The sequence below is a fragment of the Echiichthys vipera genome, assembly GCF_963691815.1.
Source record: "Echiichthys vipera genome assembly, chromosome: 3".
Classification (NCBI taxonomy): domain Eukaryota; kingdom Metazoa; phylum Chordata; class Actinopteri; order Perciformes; family Trachinidae; genus Echiichthys; species Echiichthys vipera.
This window is the reverse complement of record NC_139828.1, coordinates 12,259,955-12,284,437: the sequence shown is the minus strand read 5'-3', so window position 1 is coordinate 12,284,437 and position 24,483 is coordinate 12,259,955. Positions and strand designations below refer to the sequence as shown.

The following is a 24,483-nucleotide window of genomic DNA, read 5'->3' as shown; positions in this document are numbered from 1 at the left end:
ATGTTAGAGCCAAGCACTGCCTACTGAGCCACAAAGCAAAAAATAATTCAGCCTTTGAAGCAAGCAGGTTCATTTCTACAACCTGAAGCAATCCTGTTGCTTAGGATATTTTCTGGCCATGGTTCTGTGAATGCGAAGCAGCCTATTTGTAGTTAAAAATGAAGCCGAGCGACATGCCGTGGGGAGCAGGGTACAAAGCGTCAGGTCATTCCTAACAGCAGCGGGCTAGCTTCCCGTAAGTGCTGCAATCAGATTTCTGATGGTTTTTTGTGCCTGCTCAATCGTAGTGGGAAAATGTCGATTTTTTTTTTTCTTTCCCCACCTGACCCATTATGCAGCCTGCTGAGAAATAATGAGATTTAGTTCCTATTTGGGTTTGATGCTTGCTGTGCTCTAACACACAACCAGGCCATCCACCGCTGCCTGGGGAATATAGTGTGGACAGAATTACAATAAGGGCTAATAGCAACAACCAGGCTAGGAGAAAGAGCGATGATGTAGCTTGCTGTGTGAGACCCAAAAGTCTTTTTGACATGACATGGGTGTCATTTGGTACACAGTTATATCCAATCTGCCTTTCAGCTAACATTGAGAGTATAGCAATCCATCAAATTAACCACTAACCCTCACTTGGCTAGTGCTAGGTTACACAAGGCCACATCACGGCAATCATTACCAAAATAATCTGGTAGCAATCCAGCAGTGTGAGCTCGGGTGTGCCCAGCCCTGTAGCAGACACACTCTGATGGTTGGATACAGTTATTATTTTTTTTCCTCCAGTTTTAGATCTGACCCTCCTTTTTTAATTTCAGGTACTATTTGTCTGATGAACTCACTGCATTAATCACAGCTGCAACATGTTGCCACTCGATTGCCTTTTGTTTGTGACCTCACTGCTGCAGCCACCAAACTATGGGTTTTCTAACCACCTCACTCCCAAACGCCTGGATTTCTGTCAGAAACATTCCTTTTCTTGGTCTTCCTCATGTTGTTGCCGTGATTCACCATCAACAACATTGATCAGGCTAATTTCTGTGCATCGGCATTCGTTTAGTGCTTTGCATTCACCATTTATGTTTGAATGAGTGTGTAGAGGGCAGGATATGAGGCTAAAGTTGATTTGGGATTCATAAAAGGAAAATGCGCACTGGCAGGCGTTTGCAAATCTTTATAAATTGCAATATTATTTGCTGTATGAACCCCTCATTTGTTCGTACGCAAACATTTAGGGTTGAATCTATGCAGATGTAAAATGTTTCAATTGACTTCAAATATAATACACTGCATATCGCTACCACAATTTAATTTTCATAGCATAGTTATAAAAGATTTTATCCTTATGACCTACACCTACTGCACTAATGCTTTACAAGATGTGTACAAGCACGTCTATGTGAGTGAACAGTTGAGTTTGATGACTTGGAAAAGAGAAGGATTACGTCAACGCTGGAATTTAAGAGACTTTTTATTTGGAGCTAAATCTTTTTAACACCTCAAAGGACTCAACACGGTCTCAACAAAGTTCCCTATGATAATATTTATAATTGTGTGTTGGCATCATTATTTATACTACCAAGATATACTAGCATGAGCAAGTAAGTTTCCTCGTCCAAATTGGTATAGCAATGTTGGAATAAAAACACACACTGCACTATAACCGACTCACTCATGTGTCATAAATCAATAGATTGTTGTGGCTCACAACATATGCTTTTGTTCGTAATGGCCATGGGTAATAACTCTTAAGGTTGCCTCTGCACTTTAAAGACGCTGTCGGAGACAGACCAAGGACAGAAAGAGTCTGGGTTATGTCTATAGAAGGTTAAATAGGGGTGTGTCGACATCCATTTATGGCTAATTCTGTCTGCGTGTGGGTTAGGCTTGTGTGCAGACGCATAATTTAGTGATTGAGATGTATAACAGAACAGTGCATACACAGGGGTTTAAACAATCTGGCAGAAACAATGGGTATGCATGTTTCTGCTTTGTGCATGCACCGTTTTAGTCCTGAATCTACACAGGTTTTATGCATTATGCCCCTTGTGTGTGGAAACACACTTGGCAACCCATTTCTTAGTAAAGACGTACCCATTGGACTGCGTCAAATTGAAAACTGCTTGATTTCATGTTCATGTTTTTAATTATTTCGCTCACTCTGCTCTCTTTCCCATCGTCCTCACTCTCTCTTTTCATTTTTTGGGTTTTTTTAACTTTTTCTTCTCTTGTGCTTTTCTCTTTGGCAGGCTTCATCGCAGCAGCTGAAATTCACAACCTCTGACTCCTGTGACAGGATCAAGGATGAGTTCCAGTTCCTCCAAGCACAATACCACAGGTGCTAACAGAAATACTTGCACGCAAACAAACACACAAATACAAAGGAAAAGCAGTTGCATACCATAGTCTGATGAGAGCAGCTCTTTGAAATAAGGAGCATATCTCCAGGCTATACATGTGTCACTTAGTGTTTTTCTTTGCGCATGTTTTTTGTAAGAGCCACAATGTTAAACTGCAAAAGTGAGCTGCAATATCTTGGCCATGAATGGGTTTTAACGTGATTATATGGCCTTTTTCAACACTTAATTTCAAATGTGTCAATGCTGTCACATACACTCGGAAACTAGCCTTCTTTTTACTTTAGAGATCTTTCATAGGAATTTCCTTGGAAAGAAATCTAGAATTTGACACTAATTCTAGGTTAAATAGAGACTGTGTTCAGTTTGTTCACTTCCAGTTAATAAATTCCTATTAAATGCTGAGGTACTGTAGCTTTTAGCTCTCTGTCACGTCCCACTTTTTATTACAAATGCCATTAGTTCTTTCTAGAAAGCTGTAAACAAATTATTTTGAAATAACATAAAAATCGTAAAATAAAGCGTTTGCAGAAAATCTTTTAAAGTCGGCCTTTCTTCCATTATTCCCCAACTCTACCACACTGAGGCAATATCCTTTATTGACTCATACCTAAATCAATCTCGTTTACCCTCAGTCATTGATCTCCCTTTACTGCTTAAATACTGCTACAGTGCCAGAAGTCTGAGGCACTTCCAAAGTGCCTGGTTCGACCTCAGCTGATCTGTTTGATAGCAGTTATAAAGAGGGGGGACGCCACAGGGTCTGCATCGCAGCGAGAGATCCTCTTTTTGTGAGGGTCTTTGAAGCCCGCCTTCCTTCCTGAGGAGGTTGGTTTGTTCCTCTCTACCTGTTCTCCCAGAACCTTCCAGAGGCTTGCCTCTGCCAGTTACAGAGACAGGCGAAGGCAGATGAAAGCCTGACAAATTGTGTGCAAAATCCCTGCTCTGGTCTGATCGCTCTTGTTTGCAGAGGATTCTGAAGCGGCAATAACACCCGGCACGTCTTTTTCCTCGCCTTTGGTCTTTGTAATTCCCACAACGGTGAGCAGCACCGTTTAACCCTCTTCAGAGAGCCAGGGCGCAGTTGAAAGAATACCTTTTTTGTCTGAGCATACAGAACATGCATACAGTGCCTATTGACTCAGGAGGAGGACTGGGATGGGGTGGGGGGCTCCGGAGCCACAGACAAGGCTTTGTAGCGTTTTGCTGCTGTGCCGTGCTTGTCTGTTGCCGAAGCCTTTAAAAGGCAAATGTACCGCAGGCGTTCCCATGGGTATAGTAGCAAGCATTGTAGCTGTCTTCCTCTTCCCACCCCCCTCCTCTTCTCCCATCTCTTCTCCCCTCCCCTCGTTCACATGCATAAATAGATCAGGGAATACATAAATCAAAATAAAGATGACAGCAGGAGCGATTTAGAGACGGAAGAATCTGCAATAAAACTCCATCAAAGTGTCGTTTGAGAGCAGCAGTGCAGGCCTGGGGGCTGCTGAGCACCAGTCAGAGGAGGCACAAAGCCAATCCCAGGTAGGCTGGCAGCGGGGAGGCCTGTCGTCATGACAACCCACCACACAGCCTACACAGGGATAGCAGGGAGGGTTTTATGTAGGAGGGAAGGGGGGTGGTTTTGATAAGTGGAGGCTGCTTATATACACAGGGGAAGAGGTGGCAGAATAAGACTGCCCCATCCCCCATGACTGTTGATCAGGTTGGAAATCTGTTGCGTGCCATGGCATGAGCAACTGTGATCATCTTGTAGTGGACTGACTGTTTTCCCATACAGCAGAACACATCCTCGCCTTTTATTTGTGTGTTGGGTCTTAAGGCCTCGTCCAAGCACCTGTGACAGTACGCAGTGGTTCTGACTGCAACTGTTCTACAGATGTTCCAATACCATTTTTTTCCATTCCATCACCCTTCTTTACCGTTGAATGTTTGTTTTGTTCCAATGTTTACCGACGCATGATATAAACGTCATCTAGATGCCCCATTCAGTCTCTCCGACAACAGACCGGAGAATGGGCTGCTGTATTCCCCCATGAGCCCACAGAGATTAGCCTAAGATAAGATATTTAGGTTCACACTTACTTCCCTGCCGGTTCCTGTCTACATAATTTCAGGTTTGTGTGTGTGAAAGGGGCTTTAGTTATATCTTAGAAAACATTCTTATGCTTATAAAGCGATTGCCTCGTTTTCAGAAATATCAAAAAGTTTGATGGAAAAACAGTTAGCATCAGTGGCCATAGCTTCAGGAATACACAAGTAAAATATATAAATGTGTATATAAACTGGTCACGATCTCTGGTAAATGCAGCGCAGATAGCAGAAATATCTGTAAAAACAATGACGTCACCACTGTTAAAAGTATCTGGTGTATTACTGTGAGGCAGACTAATTACAGCATGATTTGAAATTGGTAAAAGCCTTTTTAACTTTAATGTGCTGCAATTAACAATTTTTTCAAATAATGATAATGGCACATGAGGCCATTGCATTTCCTCATTCAATTTCATAAGGTCCAAAAACAGGAGTTGTCTTTATTTGGAGACTTCTGTGAATGTAATTGATCACAGCGAATGAGTAACCGACAGTTGCATTTTGCAAAATTCAGAACACATCAGGATGCTGATATAAGTCTACTGCCTTTTACGTTTGGAAAGATATTCTGTGTTTGTGTATTGAATAATGAGAGCTTTTGGGAGCACAATGAGAGCAGACAGACTGACAGATTCTGGGTCATTATAGGATTTCTGTGTGCTCTTTTTCTGGATAGATATTTCAAGCAGGAGGTTTTATGGTGGGGCTGTCAACATACAGCAAGTAGTTTCTAAGTTTAAATGTACACTCTTGTCTTTTCTGAACGGAGTTTGGAGGGATTCTTGGGTTCTTTGAGAAATTGTCCCGTGAAATGTGTGTTTATGTTGCGTTAGCCCACAACATGTGTCCCCAATACATGCTGAACAGCCTGCAGTTCCTCTGTGAGGATTAGAAATAGATGGATTAATTATTTCAGTATGAACTGAAGAACTAATAACACAAAATGAATTATAGCCATGCTGATATATCAGGCGACCAATATTCGATATTGGCTTATCACAAATATTTTACTATCTATTGGTATTGGCATGTAAGGTATTTTTTCCAATATGCGCTGATATGAAACCCTTTTTAAAGAACATATAACGCAGAAAACGATGCTTTGGGGGACCAACTTTGCACAGATATGAGTCCGTATAGACATTTTAGGGGACTTAATGTAAGAAAAACACATATTTTTGAATTGATGGGGACAGCCGACATAGACGTCGACATTTCATTCCAGCCCAAACATTTTCTATATTGAGCGCGTAACAATAATTGTCAAATTTTTCCCCTCAAAATTCTTTATTTGGCCTAAAAATTCCATATCAGATGGGCCTTAAAATGCATATATATATAAAACATGAGCACAAGCATAGACTTAACTCTTTTAAATATCAAATAACATATCTAGTTTATATGTTAGTGTTACACTCAACCAAAACTGAAGTTGACTCCAGCCAACAGTGCAACTGATGCGATAATTATAGAAGAAGAACAATAATGTGTATATGTCAGCTCACACTATTGGCCCTGTGTAATACTGTGTTCAGTCTGCCAGTTAAGTCTAACAACGATGAAGATTTAGCCAGCGCTCACTGTAATCGAGCTGTCATTCCTGCAGACAGCTGAGAAGAACACCCCAGCATAAATATACACACACCATCAAACAGGTTTCAGACTTATCCTAAATCTGGAACTATCCACCGTGTGCCTGCGCATATCTTTATTTGATCTGAGTCTTATCCTGTCCTCACATCAGATGATGCCTTCTGAGACTGGCACGTTGTAACTGGCTGCTTCAGTCAAAAGGCATCGAGGGGAACTTTTTTTCCTCCTCTGTCTTTTTCATTTGGCGATCAGGGTGACTTGTTGACGCGTCCTCCTTTGTCCTGTCGCCTTGCGTGACATCAGCTTTGACATGATTACAGCTAATGGCTGTCGCGAGGACTGGGTCGCAGGGAACGCTCCCAACACTATATTTAGACTTTTTGCTTCACTGCCTCTTTTCTGATTCAGAAAGCAGACATTTGGCTAGACACCATATCTGGAGTTCAGTTTGACCTCCTTCTGTTAATCGACACCTTAGTGAGCTCGATGAAAATGATGCCACCGCAACTAGTATAGGTGAGGATGATGACGGTGGTAATGATGATGATGGAGGCGCTGATGGTGATCAAGTTGGCAGTGTTAGCTGAGATGATGACAATGGAGGTGGTGCTGATAAGGATGAAGGTGGGAGGCAGTGATGAGGCTTAAAGAGATGATGAAGGTGATGATGGTGCCTTTGGAGATGATGATAAAGGGGGTAGAAGTCACCTGGTGTCAGCACTTTGGAGAGAAGACTGTCGAGCTGACTAACAAGATCTGACTCTCCTCTCTCTCTTTCCCCAGTTTGAAGCTTGAGTGTGACAAGTTGGCCAGTGAGAAGTCGGAGATGCAGCGCCATTATATCATGGTGAGTGAAGCTGTGTGTGTCTGTGTGTGTGTGTTTTGCACCAGAGATAATGATTAGTGTCATTTTGCCACAGTGTGTTTGACCATTGTAATGTTTGACTTTAACATAAAGCTGTTGTTGTTTGTATGCAAAGAAATGATTAACTGTGGTTCTTGTGTTTCCGTTCTCTCTTCCCCTCTAACTTCCTCCACCACCTTCTCCTCCTAGTGCAATTGTTCTCATATGTCTTTCTTCTTGCTGCTCCTTTAAAAAATGTCTTGTTTTAAAAGGTCATTGTTTTTCATTACAAGTTGGATCTTATTTTTACAGCTTTGGCTGTGTGTTCTATGTACTCACAAAAACTGCACAAATAAAAAAGAAAATCACTTCCTCTAGGGCTGGGCATTGGTACTCCTAGTACTTTTTCATATGGTATCAACCAAAATAACCCAGTAGTATCTGGCCACTGTCCTGCATGTTTTAGGTATCTCCCTGCTCTAACACACCCGAGTCTAACGTTTAACAAACCTGTGACAAGCTTCAGCTACTTGATAACGAGCACATCGTTAGAATCGAGTACATGAGCCCAGGGAGAAAGCTAAAACAACCAGGGCAGTGCCAGGAATTGGGCACCCCTGATCAATAGAAACATCTCCAGTCAAACAATACCTGCATACATTTTTTTTTACCTAGATCTCGGAAAAAGAGTATTTTTAATTTTTTCTTGCAGCTAATCACTTGTTGTGTTCTGTGAATTAATGTGATGTATGGTTGACCTACTACGCTAGCTACAACCCATACAGTCTGTTGTGTGAAGTCGAATATGGGGTATTTGAGTTAGCATTTCAGCTAGGTGAGATGCTTCACAACATGGGTATCTAATAAAGTGGTAAAAGGTTTAAAATTTAAGGGTAAGGGTATTGGTATTGTACGTTTTTGAACGATACCCGGGCATGAATGCTGCTCAACACCAGTCAGACTAGGCAGGAAACAAAAGCTGTCAGAGAATCATACAAGTTTTAAACAAATCCAATGTGGTCATAATCTCTCAATTCAATAATAATTATCCTTGGTCATTTTGACAATTATTGATTTGATAATCAACAAATAGAAAAGGGAGCCCTCATGCTTCAGTTCACTGTGTCCCAGACCATTCACTTATATATTTAGTTCACTGAATTGTAATATGAAGAGTTTACTGGCAGCCAAACCAACCGGCCTTGTCTCTGTCGACCAGACAAAGCAGAGAAAAGCGTGTGGGAGTACGCATATTTTTTATTTTAAAAAGTTCATAATCATTTGGAAGTAGAGTATATAGGCCTCTGCCAGTGTGTGAATAATTAACTGACACCCACCTCCGCCGCCTGGAATGTCTTGCTTCTTTTTTTTTTAAACAGAAGTTAATCGACAGGATGTGGAGTGAGAGTGTTGTGCTGTTACTAATGTCACAACTCCCGCAGGGGAGGATATCCTCTGTGTATCAAGCAAACCCATTGTCATCCACCACACTACATTGGCGCAGATCTTTTTAAATGGAGCAGGCTAGGCAGTTTAATTTGAAGAATAACTCTAGAAAGATTCTGGTGCCTTTAAGATGCACCACGGTCCTGTGATAGTCACGTATGCCGATAGTTTATGCTTAAGTGACACGAGGTATGTCCATCAGGAACAAAGAAGGAAGTCAGGTGCCGTTATTATAGAGACAGAAAGTTTGTGGGGGAAAAGATCGGGCTGGATGGTTGAACAAAATGTGGGACTTTGCCATGCTGGTCGTTTCACCCTAACCAAGTCGTTTTCCATGCTTAAACCTCACCATAACCAAAATGTTTCCTCATAAAACCGAATTATTTTTCCAACAATGAAATATTTTGTCATTTGACTTAGAGGACTTGTTGGTTAAACCTTTCTCCCGTTCCATCAACATAGCAAGGAGCCTCGGTAGTTAATTTGGTTAGGACAATGATATAACCACTGTTAGCTAAAACTATAAAAAAAGACCTTGGTTACAATAAATTGGAATTTTCCTTTATTAGTCACTCCTTTTTTGTGTCTGGATGAAACTGTATATGTGCTTTCTCTCTCCCCCCACCCCCTTCATTTCCTCTCTTTCCCCCATCTCTCTCCGCACATACACATTCACACACAAGCGCACACACACACAGATGTGCTTGCGCGCTCTCTGCTCCACCTCAGGGCTAATCTCATTGTTGCTGGCCGTGGCTGTGTTGCCGTCTGATGTTTTGCCTCTAATTGATCCTCTGACTGGCTTTAATCTCATCTAATCTGTGCCGCCACACTGCTCTCTCCACCATCAGCCAGCCAGCAGCCACACACATATGTACACACTCACATGCGCACTTCTTCTCTGTTTCAGACAGGTGTGAGTGCTTACTATTTCACTCATACACACACACACACGCACACACGCACACATACACGCACACTCTGCCTGATAGCAGCTGTACACACACATTCGGATAGGAAAGCACAGGCAGATGTAATAAAAAAATAACAACATTTTTTTCCATCACCAAATTGAACGACATTTACAATTAAATGTATTTACTTTTGCAGTAGAATGTTTAATTACTGTAAATAATCTAGATCAAGTTAATAGTTGAATTGAGCGTTTACATGGTTTGCAGAAACCCAGCTTCCCAACGCCGTTTCTTTGATGTTTGGGTAAATGTCTGCCAGGATGTTTGCTAGCCTACAGGCTGATATTATCAGTAAGGAACGGAAAATTAAGGTTTTTCATCATGGTTTGGTATTTGTATTGATTTGTAGTGTACTGGCAACGGCACTGAGGCTGGCTCCTGTTTTGTTTTTGCCCAAAAAAATAGTCTTTTCTATGACTGCTAGCCGTAATATGACTGTAATAAACACTGTTTTACGTAACGTAATGGGCGCATGTTAGGGCTGGACTATATAGCCAAAATCTCTTGTCTCGATACAGGTCATTTCATGTCTCCATAATGATATATGTCACTATATAGCATGTGTTTTGGTTATTCAATAAATAGTCTAATGATAACCACGTGGTAAAGCCTATTTTTGTACACTTTAATGAAGAACTTTGGTGCAAACAGTTTCAAGTGAAGTTATCAAAATAAATGAATCATTTAAAACATTGTACCAGCTGGTTATATTAACAGCTTATCCGACCCGACCCCGGATAAGCGGATGAAGATGAGATGATAGATGATGTTATATTAACATGCCTTCATAGTGACATCCATAATTGGGAATGTGATACTTGTGTGACACAGCAATATAAACCAGATTTTACTCTAGTAGTAAGTTTGGGTCGTCAAATCTTTGATATTAAATGTTATTTATTTTTTCCTCTGAAGTACAAAGGGATTTTCCTCGGGCGAAACTGTCCTCAGATTTAGCTCAAACTGTAGGGATAAGATTGAACTATGAATGCGCTATGACTTATCCTCCTCCTTCACTCGCACACTCCCAATGCGCGCACAAATACAGGCGCGCGCACACACACACACACACACACACACACACACACACACACACACACACACACACACACACACACACACACACACACACACACACACACACACACACACACACACACTTTCAATCGCACGTCCACTCCATCAGTGGCAAGCCTGGCCTTGTATCCCCACAACGAACACTCCCCTCCCCCCGCTCCTTCTCTAATAGCATATCAGGTTGCCCCACTCCTCAGGCCAGCGGCAGCACCTCCATTTCCCCAGCGCTGTAATTACTTTAGGGAGCTTCCACGTGGGCGCGAGCAGCTACAGAGGAAAAAGAGTGTGTGTGTGTGTGTGTTTGTAGTGTTTAGTGTGTCCATACATGCACCTGCACGAGCATTCACCAACAAGATAGTGCCAGTGTGAGATCGAACTGAAAAAAAAACAATGGCTTGGGAGTGAGAGCAAGCGAGTGACAGAAATGTGTGTGTGTGAGTGTGCGCGTGTGTGTGTGTGCACATTTTATGTGTGAGCGATCTGTGTTGTTTGTTTTCCAGTGACAGAGCCAGTCCCCCCTGCAGACAGAGTGGGTGATTAACAGGGTTGACGCCTAGAGGGTGGCCCTCTCATTAACACTGAACACACACACACACACACACACACACACACACACACACACACACACACACACACACACACACACACACACACAGAGGCTTTTTTTCTACTCCTGCCTTTTCTCTCTCGGTTCTTTTTCCTGTTTGTAGCTGTGTGTCTTCTCTTCTCTTTGTATGTGTGCATTATTGTGTATTTGTGATTGAGAATACGTTATTAATATGTCAAACATGTTTCATGTTTCGTTGAGGGTCTACGTTGTGTTGAAGGATATTTTATCTTCAGTCTTGGCTTTTATTACCTAGATTTTAGCTTTAGGATTGAAAATCTTCTAAATTGTAGCATGTATTTTAAGTTGTATTTCGCAGGGAGCACTACTCTCCACTCCACATCCAGGGGCTGTTTTTGTTGTCTGATGATTTATCACTCACATTAAATGTTGTGAAATGTAATGAAGTTTTAGCACGGAGCTTCTGTGCAGAAGGTTGTAGGTCTTACTTTTTCTTTTTGTCTTCCTCTCTCTTCCTTTTCAGTACTACGAGATGTCCTACGGGCTCAATATTGAGATGCACAAACAGGTCAGTCTACATCTAATCCTTATGAGAAAAAAACTCTTCTGTTTCCAACCCACAACACATAAACCTGATGTGTACCTAAATAAATAACGAGTAGGATCAGTTTAAAAATGACAAAGATGCATACCTCATGATTTCATGCCTCTTGTGTGGGTGCTCCTTTCCCTTTGACATGGCTTACTCTGGTGATGGATAAAGCTCCAGTTACCGCTCTAATATGTCACCATTTTTGCTTTGCAACAACTCCTAATCACTGTCACCGTTACCGCCCAATACTCATGTTCTACGTTCAGTCACAGTTCCACTTCGTCATCTGTCCATGAAAATAAATATCTGGTCTTACTTTGCACTGTTGCTGTTCTTCCTCTGAAGTATTTTCAACTTTTGCATCTATAATTTTGAAACCAGCAAGAGCCACAGATTAGAGCTGCAGCAATTTCAGAAGGATTTGTTGTTGGAATCAGGAACAAAGAACTGATTTCATCTAATACAGAAGTGTGTTTTTCTTTTTTTTTGCCATTAGTGGTGCAGACTGCATCATTTTAAACTTGATGATGGAAAAGTGTCGAGGGCTACCAGTCCTTCATCGCAGTCTATCATTGCAGTTCGTAGTGATGGGAGAGTTTCATGGCCATCCAAACCTTCAGGCTGTTCTGTTTCACTTTTCATATATAAAACTATTAATATACTAATATTCCACATATTTTTCATTTCATTTCATTACCCTTTATTTAACCAGGAATATTCCCATTGAGATTTAAAACTCTTTTCCAAGGGAGTCCTGGCCAAGACAGCAGCATAAAGTTTCACATTTAAAACCAAAACAGCACACAACTAAAACATGACACACAGCTTAACATGATAAATCAACAAAATAAAACATAAAACTGCTAAAACTGCTTAAAAAAAAGCAGATCACTGCTCAGAGACAGCAAATTGTATTTAAAAAGTCCTTAGTCCTGCTTTTGAAATGGTCCATGCTGATGAGGGATTCCAGTTTGAAATGATCCTGTAGTTTATTCCAAGATAGGGGTGCTAAATATTTAAAAGCACTTTCACCAAACACAGTGTTGGTTCGATATTTAAATCAGGGGATGTAGTATAACACTGCTGATCTTCTTCGAAAGAGGCAGGTTGGGGTGGTGGATAGGTTCTAAAACACAGGACTTTTACCCGAGCGAGCGTACATTTGTAAGATATATGCATTTTTGTGCAGAAGCTGTCCATAGATATCATACCTTGGAGGTGTTCCAGTAACCTAACATGCCTATGTAAAAAAAACAACAACCTTTGAACATCCAAAATAACTCGTCTCACTTGTTATTCTGTTGATGCAGACACAGCTGTGCATTCCCAACACCATCCCCCCCACTGTACACCTGCAGCTCACTGATTGGCAGGTGTGAATTACCGAGATAATCTCCCTTCACTTTGGGAGTGTTCAGCGACGTTTGAATGATGTCACCTGAGGCTGTGTGTAGAAATGCAGGCGCCGGGGGGTGGGGGTTAGTGATGGCAAGCATAGAAATCTCTATAAGGAAGTGAATTTTTAATATTTCCAAGTCTTGGAAATTTTATTTTAGTATGTGGATATTGTGGAAAACATAAGAGCAGCCTCCAAAACGGTTCAAATCCAGTGAAGACAGTGCAGCTAGAATCAGTTGGTGATTTTGAAAAAGAAAAGGCAGGGGAGAATCGAGAAGCCGGTATCCATACATCAGTTTGTGGGGACGAAGCTGAGGGAGTAATTTATGCTCAGCCTGTGGGAGGGAGAGAGCGATGGGCCTCCAAAGGGCCAGCCCTTATCGGTGACCTCATCTGGCGCTGTCCCGTCTACACACACAAACACGCACACTGTCTTATGATTGACGGCGCGCGCTGACAGCCATATTGGGAGAAACGAGTATGTTTTGACAAATGGACACACACAGAAGTAGCAGCTTCTATGATTTAAAGACCTTCACATATATGCACCCACACAAACTGAGGTAGGAAGCACAAGACGGCTGTGATGCATGCTGAACACACACACGCACGCACGCACGCACGCACGCACACACACACACAGCCTTATGTGTGCAGTTCATCCCACCCTTTTTCTTTATCTGACAGGGATAAAATTCACAGTCACAGTGTGGTTGTGTGTGTGTTTGTTAGTGTACCCACATATTGTGTGATATTGTGCATTTGCTCATGCACTTTCCTATTGTGTGTGTGTGACATTCATGTCTATTTGTGTGCGCGTGTGTGTGTGTGTGTGTGTGTGTGTGTGTGTGTGTGTGTATTAGCGCAGACCCTCATCTTTTGTGTGTGTTGGTGGCACGTGTTCATAAGCAGTTATGTGTTCCTGTAGATGTGTGCTCCTGTTATCCTGCTTGTGTGTGTGTGTGTGTGTGTGTGTGCATGCTTTCTTTGTGCACAGTATGAGTGGGTGCAGAGAATCACTAGTTCCATTAGAGAGTTGAAATTGAAGGGGATGTGTGGAAACGAGTGTTGAGGAGCATTCATGTCTGGTCCTATTGTGCACAGCCAGTCTCCCCCCTCCTCTGCTCCTCCTCTCTTTCCACCTATGTCTCTATTTCCCTCTCTTTCTTTCTCTCTCGCACTCTCACACATTCAATTGCTCCCTCTTGATCACTCTGTCCCACTCAATTCACAAAATGCCTCTTCACTCTGTCTGTTCACTCTCTCTCTCTCTCTCTCTCTCTCTCTCTCTCTCTCTCTCTCCGTCTCTCTCTCTCTATCTCTCTCTCTCTCTCTCTCTCTCTCTCTCTCTCTCTCTCTCTCTCTCTCTCTCTCTCTCTGTTTCTCCCTGTTTTGCCTTTGTGTGGAGAAGCAAGGTTGTGTTGTGGATTGAACTGGGAATATGCCGAATGTAGCCGCATTGTTGCTGGCTCCCTCTTTGTCTTTCTATTGTTCTGTTTTCTCAACATGATTTTTTTCCTCTGTGTGTAGTCGTGAATGTGTTTCCTCCCTGGCAACATAAACCTTTACTTATATTTTGTGTATGTTGTATATAGTGTAGCCACTTTCATTGTGTGTCTAATGTACAGGTAGTCGTCATTACTCACATTGTACAGTATTCCCAATTTCCAGCATATTCCTCTCTAATGAGGGGTCTTGTGAAGGTTGAACTGTTGAAAATCTCTGGGCTAGTTACTCTTGTAAATATCTAGATCCTTCATATAATTAAAAGCAGTAGAGCTGATATAATGTCCATTAATTGAAAAATTCACTATTTTGATGAATGATTATTAGACCTGCGGAAGCACTAACTAACCGGCCGACATTCCCGTCTTTAAGAAGCTTGAGCGAGCTCTGGTTTCACAAATATATTGGAACCAAATGCAGCAGGAAAATTATGTGTGAAGAAAGAAATTATTAAGGCTACATGAGAAATATGGGCAAGAACAAAATTAATTATTTTGCTTTTACATCAAGACATATTTTGTTATATTAAATGCCCGACACAACCGTTTACATATTCAGACCTGTGAGTGTCTTGCCTTTGATGTGCCCATAGTGAAATCTGCCTTATACATTCTAAACCAGGATAAAACACAATTTTTATTACAGATTCTTGACTAGCAAAACCATTTTTGGACTACAGCAAATTTAAATGGTATTTTTCACTATTTTCAGATATTTTAAAGCCTGATATCAGACAGAATTGTCAGCTAGTAACACTCCCTTTCCATCTTAAGGCTGTTTCGATTCCATTCGACAATTCAAATTTGCATAACCAATCACAAGATAGGTCCGGTCCAAGCTGACTAACTTCCTGTTTAGCACTACTTTCCAAAATGTCACCGAATCGATCCAATTCTGAAAGTGTAATTAGTAATTTCATGGCGGTTGCAATGTTAAAAACAGTTTATCCACTGTTTAACAGCCGCAAGAATAGTAACCATAGACTCTCTATGTTAGCACTGGAGTTTGCGGAGGTGCTCATCGGCTCCTCTGTATTTTAATCCGGGAAACTGCAGTTCTACTTCTGCTTGTCAGATTTTGACTGCACACAATAGAAGATAAGGTTAAGGTTTTCAGTCCTTTTGAGGTATTTAAAACATGATGAGCAAGTTTCATGACTGGTTGTGTTCCTGGCAGAAGGCAGTAGCACAAGACACTCAAATACTGAACCTCAGGAAGTCTGTGAAATGCTAGGTTTGTTTAGGCTGCCTTCCATGCTTTCTTGAAACACATTTTAAATCAACTTGAACACATTTTTATATCTGTTTGCTTTTCCCTTTGAGTCTACACTTTCAAATGACAAAAGATAAAGCTTATTTAAATTGGCAAAAAGGAGCAAAGACATCTCCAAACAGCAATGAAATCCGTCTGTTGCACATCCTTGATGTATTTGTCTGGTGTCCTAGCCCAGTTTTATGACTAGGAATGCTTTATTTCCACACACACTTTTGTCACTGAATGTGTGCTTCAGTAGCAATAGAAAAAGAGCTAGAAAGAAGCAGAGTAAAATGTAAAGAGGGGACAAAGGAGAGGAAGAAGCGTTCAGACAGATAAAAGCTGAGAGAGAAGAGGATACCAGAGAGCACAGATAAAAGAAGAAACAGAGGCAGGGTTGGAAAAAAAAAACAGGGAGAGGCAGCATAAAGGGCACTGAAAAAGAGGAAGAGCCATAGTTAGCATGGAGCGAGGCCCGCAGAGACATTTTAGAGATGTCAGGGAGTGTGTATGTGTAATAATGAGCGAATAGGAGGGAAGCGCTTGATGGGGAGCTGTGCTCTGCATGCCTAATGATTGTTAGGAGGGCCCCTCTCTCCTCATCGTGCCAGGAATTAGGCTCTAACACAATTACTGCTGCTTTGCATATCTCAGACGGATTGGATGATTACCAACCAAATGTGATAATAGACCTTCATGTGAGAAAGATATGGAATGTGCAAGATGAGAAAGAGGAAAGGGTGTGTGTATATATGCGCTTGCATGTGTGATTGTTTCCCTGTGTATGTGTTTGCATTTGCGTCAGACAGTTTGAGAAAGAATATTACTTACAAGCGACTTAATTAATGAGGTTAATAATGGTATTCCGATATATCACGTGTGTGTGATGCAAGATGCGTGTCATGGGTTGGCCGATATATCAAAAATATACTCGATATATTGAGTATACTTGATGTATCACAGCTTGTTCAATGCAGGATGTATCAAATGACAATCGCAGACATCAAGTATATATTGTCATGTCATTTTTTTAAGGGCCGGTGTTGTGCCGACTGGCATACACACTCCGACTGCCATCCAGACTGCTTTCTTGGGCGTGTGTTTATTTCACTCTCCAGACTCTTTCCCGATTTCCTTCAGCCATCCAGATACAAACACCAAAGCAAGTTTATACGTGGCTACCAGAGTCAACAGCTGTTGCATCCTGGAGGACACTATCGTCGCGTTGGCTCAGTGAATCAGAAACGCTGCAGTTGAGCCATGTTCCTGTTACGATGTTCCATAATCCATTTTGAGCAGTGATCAGCAGCTGTAGTTCATCCATTTTGTTAGCCAGAGACGATTGGTGGTAAAGCCTCCGCTCAGATTTTTTTACAGTCTCAACCCGGCCTGCACGCACTTCCAGGTCGGCTGGATTGGTAGCCCACGTCGTCTTGGCGAGAGTGAGTCGGAGATTACCAATATGTATGTTCACAGGATTGCAAGATCTGACGAGCAAAAGTTCCTGTCGATTGTATAATATATAAAAAACAGGCAGATAACTTAACATTTTGCAAATTATTTTAACAGCATTTAAAAGCCTATGTGCATGCAATTGCCTTTTTTGAATCGATAGCCTACTATTTACTACCGGTCAAGACAGATGTCCGTCCTCCACAGAGCTGGGTCTGTCCCACGTTCCTGTCTGTTATAGGGAAGGTTTTCGTTGCCACCGTACTCTACGGGGGAATTGTTGGATCTATGTAAATCTTAAATAAGTCATAGAGTGTGGTCTTTACCTACTCTGTAAAGTGTCCTGAGATAACTTTTGTTAGGATTTGGCACTATAAATAAAATTGAATTGAATTATTTCTTTGCATTAAAGGGTTAAACTGAACATTAATGAAGGTCTTTGGAGGATCTTTCAAAATATCAAGATACATTTTGTATATCGCGATTTAGCCAAAAACGATCACAATATTATTTATAGACCATATCGTCCAGTCTTATGTATGCCCCAGTTTGAGAAGGTCATAGCAAGAGATGTGGTTTTGGTCTTTTATTATGTATAAATAAATTTAGAGTAACGCATGTATTAGCATTTAACTCAAATATCTCTCCTTCCGCAGGCTGAGATCGTGAAGAGATTGAACGGGATCTGCGCACAAGTCCTCCCCTACCTGTCTCAGGAGGTAAGCACACACACACACCGACACGAAGACGTCAGTAACCCTCTGACCCTCAGCGCTATTCCTTACATCCTGGAATGAGATCATCCTCATTCCCGCCTCATTACCTCGCCACCTGCATGACCCCTCGCTCAGCATCCCTCCCTTCTACGTCTCTCCTCCCGTCATTCATCATCACTCGCTTCCTGTGTTCCTTTCCAACTCACTTTCACTTTATTTCTCCCTCCCCCACTCTCCTCTGCCATATTCAATCTGTCCTCCCAGTTTTCCCTCCCCCTCCCTTTTCTGACCTCCTCCTCCACTCCCCTCCTTCCCTTCATCCGTCCCTCCTCCATCCCACCCCTCTTTTCCTTTATATATGTTTGTGTGTGTGTCAGCGTAATAAATGGTTGTGTGATTCAGATAAGCCATGCTCTTATCTGCCCACCAGGGCGTTGACCTCCTCCCATTACAGCACAACCATCCATTCACCGGTGTCACACAAGGCGTGCGTGTGCATGCGTGTGTGTGTGTGTGTCTGCATGAATAGTTGAATGGCCGAGGGTGGGGGGGTACATCACCAGAGAGGGTTGTCGGGTCTCTGTTGGGACTATTGATATTGATCTAACCTCTCCACCTCTCTCCCCCCAAACGCTCCCCTCCTTGTTTCTGTCTCGCTCTTATTGTCTCTCTCGCTTTCCTTCCCTTGTCTTCACCCGCCACCCTCACCCCCACCCACCCATCATCTCCAGCACCAGCAGCAGGTCCTGGCAGCCATAGAGAGGGCCAAGCAGGTCACCCCCCCAGAGATGAACTCTATCATAAGGGTACGATGTTCCAGCCCAGCTTGAAGGTCTTATGATGACTAAAAAGCACAATTATGAATCATGACCTCTAATTCCATTGTTTTCTTTAATTACCTTTATTTATTGGCTTAATGTTTATGAAATATTTAACATCTGTATATTTAAATGAGTTGGATAATGTACGTTTTTCCTACCTTTTAGCTTTAATAATTAAGTTAGTTGGATTCAAATGGGGTGCAACCTTCCACCCTACAATACATGGGCACGATTTTGATCATTAGAGTTGTAAGATTAGCTAGCTAGCTAAAATACTGAATCAATATGGATGGGGCATTATCCAGCTAGCTACAATCCTTCATCTCTGTGCCTTTTAATGTTAGCCAACTACACTTTATCAATATAAGCCTTGTAGGAGCTAGCTTAGCTACTCCATCATTTTACCAGAGGTTTAGTATTAGCTAGCCGAGCCACTCCATCACTTTACTATGGGCCTAGTGTTAGCTAGCTTAGCCACTCCATCACTTTACTGTGGGCTCAGTGTTAGCTAGCTTAGCCACTCCATCACTGTGAAGCACGATTCAAAGAGGCGCCTTGCCTTTGTCTTTGTGTCTGCTGCATTTGGATGCAGAGGATACTGGTTTGCAAACGGCAGTTTTTTAGGACTGGTCCTGCTCTTCTTAGCACAGCCACAAAATTTGATTATAAAGCCTATCAATATCTTAGTTTCATAGCCGCTAATATTATGGTTACTGTAATACTTCATATATGTTTAAAGCACATGGAGCATTTGAGCTCTGGTTCTGAGTATAAAGCAGAGCTGTTGACTTTGTAGGTGTAGCCTGTGCACAGTGGGGCTTTTAGTTACAGTTTGCGAAATCAGTCAGGATTGTCCTAAAATCTACCCACTGATGTGTCACGGCGTCGAGTGTGTGTACAACTGGGAGCGCTGAAAAAGAACAGGCGTGGCAATAACAATGTGCATTTCTATACGTTAAAATGAAACACACATGTATCCCATGGTATTTTTAATGTGTATTTTAATGTGTTGTATTGTGGACCATTTATGAGACAGTTTTTCCAGTATTGTGGACCATTTGTGAGACAGTTTTTCCATTTTTGTACAGTGTTGTCCCCTCTTACTTGTTTTCTTGGAGCTATATACTGTAGATTGAAAATTGTATCTGTTATAAATAAGTTATGTATGCTGCAGACTTTCCATCTCCTACTGAGCATGTATTTTAGCCATGATATGTGCCTTCCATCTATCCTATTGTACGTGAGCTATTAGCGCTGTGCCTCGGGGGTTCTATATTAAACCTCATTTGCGATGTGTAATAGGTCTGTGCACTGCAGATTTTGCATTTCCCTCAGTGTTTTGCAGTGATTTTTTTGTTGGGTCTATCCTGCTGTGCCTAAGTTGTGTCTGGTTGTCTTCCATGTAGCAGCAGCTCCAGGCTCACCAGCTGTCTCAGCTCCAGGGCCTGGCCCTGCCCATGACCCCCCTGCCGCTGGGCCTGAGCCAGCCAACCCTCCCCGCCGTCACCACCTCCTCCGGTCTCTTCTCCCTCTCCTCCCTGCTGGCCTCCCAAGCCCAGCTGGCCAAGGAGGAGAAAGCATCGCGTGACGGAGTAGACAGCCACCGTGAGGAGGACGGAGACAAGTCTGATTAGATGGTGTCCCCATTCAGCTCTGTTTTTGTCCAGAGACCTGAATCCCCAGATCTGAGCCCCCTTGGCCTACAGCCTCTCCCCTGGTCTCCCTTTCTCTGACCTTAGCTAACATGTGCTTCAATCCCTACAGACCCAACTCCCGTTGTGTGGAGGGCTTTGGCACCTGCCCCTTATGTCAGACTAGTCCTTCATATTTCCCATATGTGGGTTGTTTCTCTCCTTTGTCTTTTCACAAAATACTGTCTCTTTTTTAGTATGCGATTAAGCTTCAGTTATAGTGTGCTTTTTTGGGGGGGAGGGGGGTTTATCAGGATGGTTTTCTATTTCTGTTCCTTCCTGCCTTCCTGTCGCTCTGTCTCTCAGTTCTTATTCCTGTTTAGTTTAGGTTTTTTCTCCATGCCTCTCTTCCTCCCATTCTCACCCACCTCTTGCCTCTGTTCTAAGCAAGTCCTTGTTGTGCAGGACTGATCCGTGAGACTGAACGCACCGTTCTGTAGGTGTTAAAACAGGCTAAACATTAAACACAGGGATTCTTTGGCAAGCTCTAACACTTGTCAGACACAACACAGGATTCCTACAAACTTCCTTTTCTGAAGAAAGGAGCCTGACAGAGAACAGTAGTGTTGATATTTTTGGCAGTACAGATTGCATGTATTCATTCCAAGCTCCAGTTGGCTTTGAGTTTAAATGGTGGATTGTTATGGACCATTTAAACACTATTATCTCGTGCCCCGGCTAAAGGGAGAAAACATTTCAAATACCCTTTTAGAGCAGAATCGTATTGAGATGACATCTCCAGTTGATAAACTAGAGGTTTTTTGTCCTAAACTAATATTGAGAAAGGAAAAGCACCTTTTGAGGGAAAACTTCATGCAGTAGATAACAACCCCACCTTAGAAGGTAATTCCCTCCTGTTTTCCTTGCCTGACCCTGTGAGGTACATTAGATATATACGCCGAGCACCTTAACTGAAAGGCAACATTATCTTCAGTAGTTAAATGAGCAGAGATGCAGCTTGACTCCTGCACCCTTCCACCATCTTTTGCATCTTTAATGTGCACTAATATTACAGCAGGCGTGGGGGAGGGGGGTGGTGCATGTTGTGTGTTTGACAGCAGAGGGCAGTGTGTGTCTTCCTAACCGGGTTCAGAGCAAAACAAGGACAGGACAATGACAGAGTACAGGCTGTGTCACAAGGGGGAATGGCTTATTTATCCACTCTGTGTACAAACTTAATATACAGACACTGGACTAGTGACATTAATCTCTGCATGCAGTCAGTCCCAGTCTCTGTCATGATCCAGTTCTTGAGAAATAGTCTTCTTTGGTCTGTTATAAGGAAACATCTCAGCGTGAAACAGAAACACATGGGGACCCAAGGTTTTAATCCCTCTGTAAATTTAAAGGCCGCACATTTTGATTCACTGTACATATACAGACTAACACTACATTATACAGGAGATTTAACACCTACGTACAACTGAGTGGGAAATCTCCATGACCCAACAAAATTACATCACACAGATGAAGCACAAGCGTCCTCCACAGCTGCTCCGAAGAGTAAAAACTCCCCCTCAGCCTCACAGGCCCTGTTTTCAATTAGCTTGTCTGATTAGGCCTCTCGTCAGGAGGAAGTTGGCTCAAAGTATGCAGGGAATAACTCTGACCGTGTGTATCAGAACTTCATAGCGCCCTCGAAATTTCCCACATTCGGGAGAAACTTCACAGGGAACCATTAAGACAGTTGTATGGTTGAAATGCCCGCGTGAAGGTTAAAAAACTCTGTGAACTGACTATAGACAGTGCTATTTCAATTACATTTGGGTTTAATTAGCTAACTCTGAACTGTGGCTGACGCGAGGCATCCATGTTTGTTTCACTTTCAGGCACTTGTTTTATCAGAGAACAATCTCCTCTGTCCCAACTACAATTTGGATGTTTATGTAACACTTTTTAGGTCGGAAACTTTTAAGGATGCACCGATCTGATGCTGAAATTTATATCTATGTATTTATCGGCGACATCTTGTTTTACGCAGTTAGAAAAGCAATGTTTAAAGGGTTATTTTGCTGATGCTAATTCACGTCTGTCATGGCAATGTGGGCATTCTCCAGCTGAACACAGTTCATCTGAACACAATGGCCACATTGTCATGATGCAGACCCTTGATTCAAATGGATAAAGGATCCCTTTTTAAGTCAAGCCCGATGTTGCCCGCGACATAAAAAAAATATCCCAGAGTCACTTCCACACAGCGAGGCCTACAGCTTATTAACTAAACACTGGTATCTGTAACGATCTTGGTCAAAACCAAAAGCCCAGGTATCGCATTGGGACTGAAAAAGTTGGATCTGTGCATCCCTAGAAACTGTAACTTTGATCAGACACAAACGCGACCTAACAGGAGCAGAAGTGTGAGGAAGAGGAGGTCTAATCAGGCAACAAGTGTAAACACCTGTGCGGGTGGCATATGGGGCTGTAGGGGTTTTAATGGGTCTAGTGGCCCAAGTCAAAGTCTTTTTTTTGACAGGATGAGATTAAATTTAACATGTACCCCTCTTTAGTGTGTTTTGCAAACATACATTTCCAGCAGAGGTAGCCTCAGTGGTAGTCAGGCCCCTGATTTTGGCACTGTCGACCTACAAAGATTATTTGGAGGCGTCACATGTTTGTTTTTGTTAATTTAAAGACAGTCTGTGCATGAAGTTGTTTTATACAAACCCCACACACACATTCAGAAACACACACACACTTTCTCAGCCTTCTCTGTCTGACTTAAGGCCACACTGTGAGAATGAATTGAAAGTGTGAACATTTTTTGAAAAACGCCCCTCTAAATGATCTTTGGCATGATGATGATAAAGCACATTTTATTGTTGAAGTCATTCTGAAAGCAAAAGTGTAAGAAATTGTACATCACAGCATTCAGAATAAAACCCTTGAAAGTTCAGATGACGGACATTGGGTGGGATGACTCCTTCGATGATGCCCGTTGTTGTGTATGTGTGTGAATCCTTAAACAAGGTGTGTATGAACACCTACCATACACACACACAGATGAAATGCGTTGGTGTTTAAAACAACAACTGAAGCTAACATGCTATTGAGCTTGTGAATTAAGCTCACAGCACATCATCCTCCCACATACTGTATGTGTCTCATACTGTACTCCTCGTAGTGATATGCAGAGCGTGTTGACAAAGCCACACACACACACATACACACACACACACACACACACACTAACGCATCAATGCATGTCTGCGGGGGAACCGAGATTGATTTCTTTCTAGTGGAGACGTTTTTTTTTCAAAAGAATGTTTGGTCCAAACTTTGTGTGATCAATGCACTTGTTTTTTTTGTTTGTTTTTCCCTCTTTGTTTTTAAATATTAATCGATATGAACTAGAACGAGAGTTACAAAGCTGACGTTATAAACATACAAATGAAATTCTATGTATTTGTTAAAGTAGTTGGAGGCGCTCGCCTCCGTATACAGTTATACATAGAAAGCTTTATGTGTATATAGCTGCATCTTTTCTTGTCTGTCCTGGATGATTCTTGTGCTATTGTGTTACAAAACCGATGGTGACACCAGGGGGGAAACTGCAGTACGTCGACCTTTTGACCTTTGACCCCTTCTCTCTTCCCTCGTCCCCCTCCAATCCCCTTTACTCCAATGCCACATCCCACCCTCCCAACTTTTTGCCCCCATAGCGTGAAGCATTGTAAGCGTTTTGAGCTTTGTAAAGGTCTTTTTTTAAATACTTATTTTGTGCATAATGTAAAACCTGAAAGTGTGTACTTTGGCAAAAAAAAAAATGTTTTGTGTCTGAAATCATAGCTTCATTGAAACAAAAAAAAGGAACTATTAAAAAAAAAGTACAACAAACATTTACTATAAATAATATGAAATGTTCTGCAGTAAGGAAGGACTTCTGGTGCCTTACAAATAAAGTCAATCAAATCATAAGAAACTTCTCTGTTCTTCTGTGACTCTTTTTGAATGTCTCCATGTTTGGTGGCTAGAAAGCTTTTACTAACTTGCTGGTTACTGCAGACAGGTGAACTTTATCAGGGTCACCGTTCAAGCAGAAGGCTCCTGTTATTAAAGATGAGCCCTGCTGCCTCTGCATGTTTTTAACTCATCACTTTTTTACAAAG

General features: G+C 42.0%; 1 protein-coding gene across 4 annotated transcripts in view; it reads left to right on the top strand.

Moving 5' to 3' along the window:
* The window catches only part of tle5 (TLE family member 5, transcriptional modulator), a 39,847-nt gene extending 16,746 nt beyond the window's left edge, over positions 1 to 23,101 (top strand). Inside the window, exons 2-7 of one of the 4 annotated variants that reach the window (XM_083940147.1) lie at positions 2,244 to 2,332; positions 6,822 to 6,885; positions 11,471 to 11,515; positions 17,806 to 17,868; positions 18,597 to 18,671; positions 20,096 to 23,101. In XM_083940147.1, coding sequence (XP_083796273.1) covers positions 2,244 to 2,332; positions 6,822 to 6,885; positions 11,471 to 11,515; positions 17,806 to 17,868; positions 18,597 to 18,671; positions 20,096 to 20,320 — 561 coding nt within the window. In that variant the 3' untranslated portion in view covers positions 20,321 to 23,101. Of the gene's footprint in view, positions 1 to 2,243; positions 2,333 to 6,821; positions 6,886 to 11,470; positions 11,516 to 17,805; positions 17,869 to 18,596; positions 18,672 to 20,092 lie in introns of all 4 variants that reach the window. The other 3 variants (XM_083940146.1, XM_083940149.1, XM_083940148.1) reach the window with 3 other exon arrangements.
* The last annotated feature ends 1,382 nt before the right edge of the window (positions 23,102 to 24,483 follow it).